This window comes from Haematobia irritans, chromosome 1 (assembly GCF_050003625.1).
Source record: "Haematobia irritans isolate KBUSLIRL chromosome 1, ASM5000362v1, whole genome shotgun sequence".
NCBI lineage: Eukaryota > Metazoa > Arthropoda > Insecta > Diptera > Muscidae > Haematobia > Haematobia irritans.
The window spans coordinates 262,302,456-262,316,224 of NC_134397.1; the positions used below are offsets into that span (position 1 = coordinate 262,302,456).

The 13,769-nt window shown below is 34.1% G+C and overlaps 2 protein-coding genes across 2 annotated transcripts in view; both read right to left on the reverse strand.

Annotated features, from left to right (window-relative positions):
- Nct (Nicastrin) overlaps window positions 1–13,769 on the reverse strand; it is a 47,274-nt gene that overhangs the window by 23,860 nt on the left and 9,645 nt on the right. The gene's annotated exons all lie outside the window — the stretch shown is intronic.
- LOC142221845 (DNA-binding protein RFX2-like) lies at window positions 1,179–4,194 on the reverse strand. The gene has a single exon (XM_075291681.1). The coding sequence runs from the start codon at window positions 3,897–3,899 to the stop codon at window positions 1,299–1,301; it is 2,601 nt and encodes an 866-aa protein (XP_075147796.1). The 5' UTR covers window positions 3,900–4,194; the 3' UTR covers window positions 1,179–1,298.

Here is a 13,769-nt window from a genome sequence, read left to right on the forward strand (position 1 = left end):
TTTTAGTTTTTTAAATATTTCAATTGAAAAAAAAATATTTAAATCTTTTTCTTAATGGAAATTGTTTTTATCGCAAAAAATTATAATATTAATCAATAATAACAATTAACAATAAATAAATATTTCACCCAAATAATTATTTAATTAGTTCAATTAATTTATGTAAATAATTTTATAATTTTACAAGAATATTTTTTCCATTTAAAAAAAGATAAAATTTTTAATGCAATTAATTATTGAATTAGTTCAATTATTATTTTAACATTTTGCTTAATTCATTTTTTTTTAACATGACACCAATTAAAAAAAATGAAATATTTGATCCAATTAATTTATGTTTATTAAAAAATTTAGTTTAATATTTTCTCGTTTTAAACAAATTTCTCAATTGGAAAAAATCTTAATATCAATCAATTTTAAATTTTAATATCAATCAATAAAACCAATTAAAAACATTAAATATTTGATCCAATTAATTTATGTAAATAATTTCAATTTTTTTTAATTGAATATTGTATCATGTTAAATAAAGATTTCAATTGAACAAAATATTCAAATAATTTTCTTAATGGAAATTGTTTCTATTGCACAAATTATAGTATTAATCACTTACACCAATTAAAAAAAACTTGAATGCAATTAAAAATGTAATTCAATTAACTTTCAAATTGAATATTTTTCAATTTAAAATAACGATTTTAATTGCAAAAAAATAAAAATAAAATATTTTGGCTTCAATCACGAAGTTAAAATTGCTTCAATCGCGGAATTTTTATCAATCACTGACACAAATTAAAAAAAAAATAATGAATTTAAATTTAATTTAATTAATTATTTAATTGTTTCAATTCAATGTCAATAATTTTAGAATTGCCAAAAATATTTAAATATTTTAATTCAATCACAAAGTTGACTCAATTAATTGATCGCTTCAATCGTGGAAATATCAGTTAATAAAAAAATTAAAAAACTTATTAATCCATTTAAAATTTTAACTGGTCCAATTAATTCTTGATTCGATTGAACACTGTTTTTGAATATTCTTTTCATATTAAATTGAAAAATTATTTTGTGTTATTTTTTTCTGTGTATAAGATATTACCACGAAGTTACTCCTCCTTCCCATGGCAAAAATTATTAAAAAATATAATTCTTAGGTTAATGAAACATCATCGTAGTTAGGAGGTTTTGGGGGAGGGGGAGAATGAAACTTTCGGTTGATCCCTCCCCGCCCCCCTCTCAGGTTTATATTAACACTCTCACTTAGTTTAATAAATTAAACAAAATCTCGAAGGCACTTAATCATGTTTAATCCTTTTAACATCCGGCTCCGAATGCATCGATGAGGTATCAGCTGCTGCTGAAACAAATTCCAATTGATAGTCCACTTCGAAATTAACTTTCTTTTCATTGCGATCACAAATCACCTCAATGGTAGTCTTTTGTTGGGCCTGGGCAATTTTATGCTCCACCAAATAGAACATATACTCATCGTAGAGCAAGCGAATCAAATGAAAACTTCCAAAACTTGAGGCTGAGCGTAAAGTCAAATCACGTATAACCATTGAACTGTAAAGGCACCATTTGAGCAGAAATTGACGAGCCGCCTTGGGATATGAAGGCTTGCCATCGTACTCCTGCAAGGCTGTGTCCACAACCGATTGCAACCAGGAAGCCCATTGTTCGAGAGAACTCTTTTGTTGCAAGGTGGTCTTGAAATCATTCTCGAATTGCTGTACTATCCTCGGATCACATTGGCACACCCAGGCGGCCTGCTCTTGGACATTGTGAAAATCGACACGGGCCAAATCTTTGAGCATTTGAGATATTTGCGTACTATTCTGCAGAACAGCCTTGGCGGCCTGGGCCAAGTGATTGAGAGATGTATAACGTCGTAGCGTTTGGGAAAATGCTGATACGGTTGAATTTTTAATTTGTACCATTTGCTCGGGTACACCGGCCATGCAATCGCCTAACCATATTTCCATATTGTTGGCAAAATTACGTATAGCCTGGGTCAAGATATTGGGCATGGAACGCAAAACATCTGGTATAATGACATCAACCATATTCTGGAAAAATTGATAATCGATATCCTGTATGAATTTTTGAATGGTGGGCGAAATACAAAGTAAATCCCACTTGCGTTTGGTCATGTATTTATCCAAATGGAGATGTTCGGAAGCCTGCTGCCAAAAATCACGCCACACATACTCAATGCTATTGAATTCCAAATTCAATATGGCTTCGAGAAATTTCTCACAATGTTCCTGATAGCGTATACGAAACAATTCCAAATCCTGACTGGTAATATCGGGTGCAAATGTATGATCCAAATCCAGACTGGGGAAACAGGGAACAGCTCCAGTACCATCTCCCAATAGCTGAGAACATGTGGCATAGGTCTCTGGCTTAAATATGATTTTCTTGGAGATTTTTTTATTGGAGTTCAACGATGATGTAGGAGTGGATTCATTTGATGATAGGGGAGTTTTGGTTCCTGAGTAGTGTAAGTTACCACCACCTCCTCCTCCTGCCATGGAGTGTTTGGAATGATGTAAGATTTTCTGGCAATTTGGTGATTTCTCTTCATCATGGTTTTTGAGCAAGGAGTCCGACTTGATGCGTATGCCATAATAATGATATTTGGAATTGCCTCGGGTACCCAAACGGCGTGTACGCAAACCAGCAAATACGGAACGTATTAACTTTCCAAAACTGGCCGCATTTACCGGCTCAATGTTACACTCATTGCAATGCTGTATATAGTGGCTATACAAAGTCGACCGAGGCAAACTTACACCATCGGCAGTTTCATAATTCTGTGAAAGCCATTTGACCGTGGCCGAGGCTATCTTATTGGAACTGACCCCCATCATTTGGGATTGATGATGATCTGTTTCCATGGAATTTTCATCATGGTCTGTTATCAGATTAAGGCACTGGGAACCCATGGCCGATGTTGAAGTGGAATTTGGAGTTTGTGGTGAACTATGAATATCCTCTGAGGAGGTGTTGAGCAACATACTCTCCTCCACTGGTACCAGATGAGGCAAAATATAAGATTCTCCATGATCTCCATTGACCGAAAGGTCAGTTATTCCGGCCGCATTAAAATCCCCCGTCGTGGTGGTTGTATAAAATGTGGACTGATGATGTTGACCAGAATACTCTTGCAGTGGACAAAATGGATAGGAAATTTGAGTTTGTGTAGAATTGGCCTGATACAATTGTTCCGCATCCACATATTGCACTTGATAATTTTGATGGCCAGCATCTTGGGCTGAGACTGTGACAGTTATAAATTGGGGACAGGCTCCCTCATCGGTGTCATTGTGGTGATGCGAAGTCAAATGGACTACATCATCTTTGATAGCTGCCAAAGTGTCCATGGTGGCTTGATGAGCTTCGTTGCTGGAACCGTCTGTATTATCCATGGGCACCACCACATTTATAATGGCCACCTCGTCGTCTCGGTGGTCCCCGGTGTTTAATGTTGCCGATGTTGTTGTGGAATTAGACCCCGCCACCACCGCCGCCGCCGCCGTTGAAGAGGATGGGTTCTGGTGTTGCAGCGGATCCGATTCGTCTATCAATGTTTTCTGCGTCATAATATCCTGCAATTGTTCGGTGGTAATAAACTGATACTCCTCGCCATTGAAGCATAGCGAAGAAGAGTCCCTAGTTACCAGGGTTTCTAGTGGCACTGCTGTTATGTCGTTTGTTGTGGCATTAATAATGGGTAAAACATTTGATTCGGTTGTTATAGTATCCACCGATGTTGTTTCTGTTGATACCACCGTCAGTGTAGGAGACGACGTATCTATGATTCCCGTGGCAGCCGTCGTCGTATTAGCAGCCAACACAAAATTTCTAGGCGCTGCTAATCTTGTAGTCATGATGTTCACGTCGTTGCTTCCAAAATTTCTTCTTGGCCGGAATCGTCCAGTGCAAAAATTCGCCAATTTATCAAAGGCTAGCGAAAATGAATTCCAGTCGGGGAGGGAAAATAAATCAATCGCTCAATGTGTAAATCCTTGTTAGTGAAAATCTATTTTTTGATTATGTAAGATTTGGTAAAAGTTTGTTTGTTTTTCCTTTGATTTTTCCCAAATTATTGCAATCCGAAATAAAAATTTTTAATTTTTTCGAATGACTGAGAGGAGAAAAAAATGTATGACGTTATTCCCTTGGTGTTCTGTATACGTTTACAAATCGTTTTTAAGGATACGTTTTTCCGATAGGATATGTATGTGAGTTTGGAGTTTTTTTTTCCTACAGTCAATGTTTCTCCGCGACCACCGCTGTTTCCCTAATAGGTGGGTGCTACCAAGGTAACCAACTCAAATACTCGCCGTTGCTATATAGAGTGAATTCTCGCTGGGTGCTGGAGTGCCTCCTAGAGTAGAGCAGGTAGTTTTGTTAGTGTACTATCGATTGAACTAGCCGTTCGTTGTCGACATCGTCATCATCATCGCAATCCTCGGGGGTTGTTTGTTATGCTCGGCTGGTTAACTTGGCCTAAACGCTCTCACTAGAATGCTTGAGCTCACTCGTTGCTCGCTTGTATGGCAAGAAAAACCCTCCAACCAGCCAACATCGATGGACTGCCACAAAATGCACTTGTTCTATGGCAGAAAGGATCAAACACAGACAGACAGACGGTCGCTTGAGCATATGGACGGACATAAGAAAAAATGAATGACAAGTGTGTCTTTGGACTGAGTATCATGGGTTTTCCTCTCCCATACCCCCGTCACCCTCCCATCATCATCTGTGCTGTTGTAGTTTGAGTGGCTGTTTATTTTTCCCCTTGCACTATATGTTTGCTAAAGTTGTTGTTGGTGTTGTAGCTTAATAATAATTCAAAAACTAATTTTCATTGCTTGTTGTTGTTGTTGTTGGGTATTTTTTTTTTTTTTTGGTTTATTGTCGGCTGGCAGTTGTTTATTTCATTTATGTCCGTATATCATTCGCATGAATATCCCCTTCTTTTTTTGTCCTGGTCTATTGCGTGTTGCAGTTGGCGATTTAATTTAACTGTTTTTTTATTTTTATTGTTACCAGCATATTGAAGGTGGCAATGGTGGCGAGAGTGGTGGCGTTATCTTACCTTCTCTCAAGTTTTCACCACATACTTTGAATAGATTTAAGGATACGAGGGCTCGTTGAAGTTTATGGAATTAACCAAGATTTTACACAGAAAAAAATACCAAAATACTTGCAATAAAAAAAATTCGATTGACGTTGAAACGTACACACAAAAATGTTTTTTCTGATTCAATCACGAAATTAATTGATCCAATTAATTTTTTAATTGAAATGTCTTCAATCACAGATATGATAGTATCAATTAAAAAAATCAATTGAAGGTCAATTAAAAAATTAATTGGATCAATTAAAAAAATTAATTGATACTATTAATTTTTGTGATTGATTTTTGTTTCAATTGAAAAATTGTTGATGCAATTAAATTTTTAATTGAATATTTTTTAAAACTCAATTAAAATTTTAATTGGAAAAATTTTCGCGATTTTTTTTTTCTGTGTAAAGAATTAATTGATACAATTAAACAAGTAGGGAAAGTCTAAAATTGGAACAGGGCCGACTATATTATACCCTGTACCACTTTGCAGATCTACATTTTCGATACCATCTCAAATCCTTCAAATTTATTGGGTGATATATATAACGGGCTACAATCTGGACAAAATATGTGAGACTTCTAAAAAATCTATAGACTTAAATTCAAGTATGTTAACGGCCAGGGGTGGAACACAATGTTAGTAAAAAAATATGGAAAATATTTAAATCTCAAGTAATGTTTAGGCAAAATTGCAAAATTACATTTATGGTTTATCGTTATGTATTAAAGTTTTTTCGTGGACAAGTTTTCGATTTAGCAGTGACGATTTTACAAGGAAAATCTGCCTGCCATTTTTAACCAAATCGGAAAATGATTTACATGGGGGCTTTGTCTAAATCTGAGCCGATTTTGACCAAATTTGACACACATTGTCAAAATGTTGATTGTATTGTCTGTGCAAGTCTGTCAAGTAAATCGGAGTGACATTTTGAACTACGGATCTGATCAGATCCAATTTCATAGTATTTAGATCTGACCAGATATACCCATTTTTCGGATCTGCTCAGATCTGACCATATCTTGGCTCAGATCTAACCATATCAAATCAGATCCCCCAATTTTTACAGGGGGAAATAAAATTTTGACAAAATTTTCTATGGAAATAAAATTTTGACAAAATTTTTAATGGAAATAAAATTTCGACACAATTTTCTGTAGAAATAAAATTTTGACAAAATTTTCTATAGAAATAAAATTTTTACAAAATTTTCTATGGAAATAAAATTTTGACAAAATTTTCGATAGAAATTAAATGTCGACAAAATTTTCTATAGAATACAATTTCGACAAAATTTTCTATGGAAATAAAATTTTGACAAAATTTTCTATGGAAATAAAATTTTGACAAAATTTTCTATGGAAATAAAATTTTGGAAAAATTTTCAATGGAAATAAAATTTTGGCAAAATTTTCTATAGAAATAAAATGTTCACAAAATTTTCGATAGAAATAAAATGTTGACAAATTTTTCGATAGAAATAAAATGTTGACAAAATTTTCCATAGAAATTAAATGTTGACAAAATTTTCTATAACATAGAATAAAATTTCGACAAAATTTTCTGTAGAAATAAAATTTTGACAAAATTTTCTATGGAAATAAAACTTTGACAAAATTTTCTATGGAAATAAAATTTTGGCAAAATTTTCGATAGAAATAAAATGTTGACAAAATTTTCCATAGAAATTAAATGTTGACAAAATTTTCTATAGAATAAAATTTCGACAGAAATAAAATTTTGACAAATTTTCTATAGAAATAAAATTTTTACAAAATTTTCTATGGAAATAAAATTTTGACAAAATTTTCGATAAAAATAAAATGTTGACAAAATTTTCGATAGAAATAAAATGTTGACAAAATTTTCTGTAGAAATAAAATTTTGACAAAATTTTCTATGGAAATAAAATTTTGACAAAATTTTCTATGGAAATAAAATTTTGACAAAATTTTCTATGGAAATAAAATTTTGGCAAAATTTTCTATGGAAATAAAATTTTGGCAAAATTGTCAATGGAAAATTTTCTATAGAAATAAAATGTTGACAAAATTTTGTATAGAATAAAATTTCGACAAAATTTTCTGTAGAAATAAAATTTTGACAACATTTTCTATGGAAATAAAATTTTGACAAAATTTTCTATGGAAATAAAATTTTGGCAAAATTTTCAATGGAAATAAAATTTTGGCAAAATTTTCTATAGAAATAAAATTTTGACAAAAATTTTCTGTAGAAATAAAATGTTGACAAAATTTTCGATGTTGACAAAATTTTCCATAGAAATTAAATGTTGACAAAATTTTCTAAAGAATGAAATTTCGACAAAATTTTCTGTAGAAATAAAATTTTGACAAAATTTTCTATAGAAATAAAATTTTTACAAAACTTTTTAAAGAAGTTTTTTTATAGAATTTTCTCCACATTTTGGTAGTTTATTTTTGGCTCAAATGGAAACCATTATCCCTACTGGCAGAAACCAAGCGTTGAGTTCTTGTCGTATGTTGGGCGCCATTCGTATGTGGTATTTATGGATACAAAGTCGAAACTCTGTATAGTGCAAAAGGGAGTTCTCACAGGTGGGGTAATATTTCCGAAAAACAAAAAAAGATGAAATCGCAAAAAAACTGTTACAACAACAACAACGGAGAAAATTTCACATATAAAAGCGTCCCTCCTGAACAAACCACTCGCATTATTTCTAACTTCACATTCACAAGTGACTTAGAGTCAACAGATACTTGCTAGACGACAAAAGGCATAAATGAACACTGTCGACACTGCAAGAGTGGCAACTTTTGTAAATAGCGGCTTTATTCTTGACTCCATTTTCCGATATTCAGAATCGCAAGAATTTATTTTTCTTGTAACGAAATAATAGAGATACTTTCGGACTACAATACAATTTTAATTTGAACTTCATATTAAAAAGAGAACTATTCAGGTTTAGGGTCTTATGGCCAAATGAAAATTATGCGATTCCGAATTTCGGAACATGGGTGTTAACCATTGCACAATGTAACAAATATGTCAAAAAAATGTTTACAAAATAAATAGACAAATTTTCCAAACTATCCTCGCATAAAGATAATCGTTTGTCATTAGAAGAAAATTCAAAGTAAATGTGTGCTTGTGTTTGTTATGCATTAATGTGAATATTTGGAACTATTGTTATTTCCGGTGTTTGCACCTTATGCTATCTCTGAAAAAGGGGTTGTAAGACTCAATAGAACAGGTACAAAAATACATTTAGATGAATATGAAGCCAGTGGATGTATGCGCCAATAAAAGCAATTTCATATGAAATATACATACAAATGCGTTATGTCTGTCCTCTGATCGTTTTAACTTATTTGATTTTATTTTGTTTTTTTTTTTTACTCTGCTTTGGGTGGAATAGCACGTGTTTTTATTTCTGTTTGATGCCGGTGGTGCATGTATTTAGTTAATTTGCGTATCCCAATTGTTCGCATTGGAATACAATTTGAGGGGTGCATTCTACAGTACATTCGATAGGAATGAAGTCATAAGCCAGCCTTATAAGGAATATTTTAAGAATTTCGGGACATAAATATATAGCATTTTCACTTCAACTGGACCCAAATTAAACCTGAATGAACCTTTTTTTCATATCAATAATTTCACAGAAAAAAATTTCACGAAAATTTTTCCAATTAAAATCTTAATTGAGTTTTAAAAAATATTCAATTAAAAATTTAATTGATTCAACATTTTTTTTAATTGAAATAAAAATCAATTTCACAAATTAATAGTATCAATTGATTTTTTAATTGGATCAATTAATTTTTAATTGACTGTCAATTAATTTTTTAATTGATACTATCATTTCTGTGATTGAAGACATTTCAATTAAAACATTAATTGGATCGATTAATTTCGTGATTGAATCAGAAAAAAATCTTTGTGTGTTTGCTTTTTAATCTAATATATAAAAATAAGTCGGGTTTTTCTTCCTGACGTATTAACTCCAGAACGCACGAACCGATTTCCACGGTTCCACGGGCTCCGTAAGGTTTATAGTAAAAAAATTCAAGAAAAGTTTCAAGGGGAAAGCGGGAAAATCTTTTTTTACATACAGCGCACATTACAAATATTTATAATTTGAATTCATTTGAATTCAATTCTTTTGTTATAAAATAATATTATTTTTTCACATGAAAAATTTTCGGATAACGCAGAGGGTAATCATGTGCTGAAAAAAGGGTATCTCATTTTTTGATATCTGGTGGGGGAGGGGGATATCCCCATTGCCCGACTTTTTCAAAATTGGCCCAAAGTTCCCCGATTTGGATGAAATTTCCCAGGAAGATTAGTGGTGATGCCTAGACGAAGACCCGCTACTTTATTTTTCGATATTTGGTTGCGGAGGTGGACCACCCCTTTGTACGACTTTTCTTTAAAATACTGTAAAAAACAAACATTCTCTGATTTACTTGAGATTTACATAGAACACGCCGTGAGGTTATGAATTTATTATGGGGTACCTGATTTTTTAATATTTGGACAGGAAGGGGGACCTCCCCCTTGCCCGACTTTTTGAAAATTGGAACAAAATTATCCGATTTGCTTGAAATTTTCAGGGAAGTTTGAAGGGGGCGTCTAGGCAAAGAACAGCTACTTTCGATATTTGGTCGAGGAGGGGACCACCCCTTTGTCCCACTTTTTTAAAGAACAGCGGAAAAACTAAAATTTGTCGACTTACTGAAATTTTACGGAGAAATTTATATGAGGTAAAGGGTGGTTAAATTGTAAGGGCCGATGTTGAATATGAACCACACCTAATGCCAAGTTTTTTCCGAATTTTATTTGACATTTCTCTATTTCAGACTTACTCAATTTGAACCATGGACGTCGTGAATGGGCAGAATGGTTCCAAGAAATGGCAACAGTGGATGATCAATTTTCGAAGAAAGTCCTCTTCAGTGATGAGGCACATTTTCACCTCAGTGGATTCGTCAATAAACAGAATTGCCGCATTTGGGCGAATGAGAATCCAAGAGTGATTGTCGAAAAACCAATGCACCCACAAAGAGTGACTGTTTGTTGCGGTTTATGGGCTGGCGGCATCATCGGGCCGTATTTTTTCCAAAATGAGGCCGGTCAGGCAGTTACTGTGAATGGTTTTCGATATCGTGAGATGATAACGAACTTTTTATGGCCCGAATTGGAAGATATGGATGTGGACGATATGTGGTTTCAGCAGGACGTTGCCACTTGCCACACAACTAACGAAAAAACAATGGCTCTTTTGCGCAACAAATTCAATGGCCGTGTTATCTCACGTAATGGCAATGTCAATTGGCCGCCAAGATCATGTGATTTGACACCATTGGACTTTTTTCTTTGGGGTTATTTGAAAAAAAGGTGTACGTCGATAAGCCAGCAACAATTCAAGAGCTAAAGGATGAGATAATTCGGCACATTAACGGCATAGAACCTCCATTATGCCTCAGCGACATCGAAAATTTGGACCATCGGATGAAGGTGTGCTACCGAGGTCGCGGCGCCCATTTGGCGGATATTTTGTTTCATACATAATTGAGTAATACCAATATATCATAATAAAATAAAATTACAATAATTTCCTAAATAGTTTGTGTTTTATTCAAAATCAACATCGGCCCTTGAAATTTTAACCACCCTTTATATGATTTTTTAATATTTGGTCGGAGAAAAATAAAAGGGCACAGGGAGACTTCCTTTCCCCCCAAGTACATACCTTGAAACAATTAAATTTTTCCAATTTACTTGAAATTTACAGAAGATGTGGGGTAGGTTATATTATTATAATGGATATTTGATTTTGTGGTATTCGGAAGGGAAGAGGAGCCTCCCCTTGCCCTGCTGTTTAAAAATTGGGCTTATAATTTGCTTGAGATTTTCTGGGACGTCTACACAATATACGCTATATTATTTTTCGATATTGGGACGGGAAGGGAGACCTTCTCTAAAACTAAACAAAAATTAGACTTCTCAAGTTTAAGGTGGGTATTAAGTTGGAGTTTTTGGGAGCCACCGTGGTGCAATGGTTAGCATGCCCGCCTTGCATACACAAGGTCGTGGGTTCGATTCCTGCTTCGACCGAACACCAAAAAGTTTTTCAGCGGTGGATTATCCCACCTCAGTAATGCTGGTGACATTTCTGAGGGTTTCAAAGCTTCTCTAAGTGGTTTCACTGCAATGTGGAACGCCGTTCGGACTCGGCTATAAAAAGGAGGTCCCTTGTCATTGAGCTTAACATGGAATCGGGCATCACTCAGTGATAAGAGAGATGTTCACCAATGTGGTATCACAATGGACTGAATAGTCTAAGTGAGCCTGATACATCAGGCTGCCACCTAACCTAACAGGTTGGCTGATAAGTCCCAGGTCTGACACATAGATGGCGTCGCTAGTATTAAATGCATATCATTTTTATATAGTACCAACCTTCAAATGATTCGTGTCAAAATTTGATGTCTGTAAGTCAATTAGTTTGTGAGATAGAGCGTCTTTTGTGAATCAACTTTTGTTATTGTGAAAAAAAATGGTAAAACAGGAATTTCGTGTTTTGATAAAATACTGTTTTCTGAAGGGAAAAAATACGGTGGAAGCAAAAATTTGGCTTGAGAATGAGTTTCCGGACTCTGCCGCAGGGAAATCAACAATAATTGATTGGTATGCAAAATTCAAGCGTGGTGAAATGAGCACGGAGGACAGTGAACGCAGTGGACGCCCAAAAGAGGTGGTTATCGACGAAAACATTAAAAAAATCCACAAAATGATTTTGAATGACCGTAAAATGAAGTTGATCGAGATAACAGAGGCCTTAAAGATATCAAAGGAACGTGTTAGTCATATCATTCATCAATATTTGGATATGCGGAAGCTCTGTGCAAAATGGGTGCCGCGCGAGCTCACATTTGACCAAAAACAACAACGTGTTGATGATTCTGAGCGGTGTTTGCAGCTGTTAACTCGTAATACACCCGAGTTTTTCCGTCGATATGTAACAATGGATGAAACACGGCTCCATCACTACACTCCTGAGTCCAATCGACAGTCGGCTGAGTGGACAGCAACCGGTGAACCGTCTCCGAAGTGTGGAAAGACTCAAAAGTCCGCTTGCAAAGTAATGGCCTCTGTTTTTTGGGATGCGCATGGAATAATTTTTATCGATTATCTTGAGAAGGGAAAAACCATCAACAGTGACTATTATAGGGCGTTATTGGAGCGTTTGAAGCTCGAAATCGCAGCAAAACGGCCCCATATGAAGAAGAAAAAAAGTGTTGTTCCACCAAGACAACGCAACGTGCCACAAGTCATTGAGAACGATGGCAAAAATTCCTGAATTGGGCTTCGAATTGCTTCCCCACCCACCGTGTTCTCCAAATCTGGCCCCCAGCGACTTTTTTTTTGTGCTCAGACCTCAAAAGGATGTTCGCAGAGAAAAAATTTGGCTGCAATGAAGAGGTGATCGCCGAAACTGAGGCTTATTTTGAGGCAAAACCGAAGGAGTACTACCAAAATGGTATCAAAAAATTGGAAGGTCGTTATAATCGTTGTATCGCTCTTGAAGGGAACTATGTTGAATAATAAAAACGAATTTTGACAAAAAAAAAATGTGTTTTTCTTTGTTAGACCGGGGACTTATCAGCCAACGTGTTAAGTATTGTTTTTATTTTATTCATTTTTGTTGTCTTAGGGTGTGTTTTACTAAAATCTTCCTTATTTAATGAAACCCGCCTAAAGGAGGGATTAGAGGGTTAAAAAATTTGTTGATTCAATTAAATTTTTAATTGAATATTAAATTAATTTTAAAATTTTAATTGGAAAAATTTTCGTAAAATTTTTTCTGTGTACCTAAAATAGAATTAAATCGGCTTTAGTGAAGTATAGGGTTCACTTTTTTTACTGTAGCGAATCACCAATGTGGTATCACAATGGACTGAATACACTCAAAAAAAAGTGAACTCTCTATTTCACTAAAGCCATATTAACTTTATATTAGTTCATAGAATCATTATGTTTGGAAAAAGTTTATTTTAGTCAAATAATTTTTTGCGTATATTAGTTAAATGAACTAAAAAACGGGAAAAAGTTATACACAAATAAAGCATAAAGATTTCCTAATTTCGTATTTCTTACAAAATAGTTCATTATTTCTTTAAATTTGCAAATTTTACCAAAAATGTGTCCATCATGAACTTCGTATGTCACTAAAGACATTCTTGCAATTTTGAACTCCAAGATTTCTCTTAAAACTACAAAATTTTCTTCAACTACTAAAAAATTTAGTTATGTCTAATAAATTTTCTTGAATTTGTCGAAAAATATTTACTTATTTTTGTCATATCGGAGTGATGCCAGCGCTTGTAATACCGTTTAGTTAAAATTTTCTAAAAAAGTTCCAAATTTTCTAAAATTAATCGAAAGTTATCTTTCCTGGTGGGTTCACTGTTTTTTCAGTGTAGTCTAGGTGAGCCTGATACATCGGGCTGCCACCTAGAGAAGCCTCAAAATATAAAAATACCTTTGCTTTCCTCATGCACACAGGATATTATTTGGTTTGGGTCGGGCCCCCAAGCGCTTATATAAATTTTACTCTGCTTGACATTTTTCTAC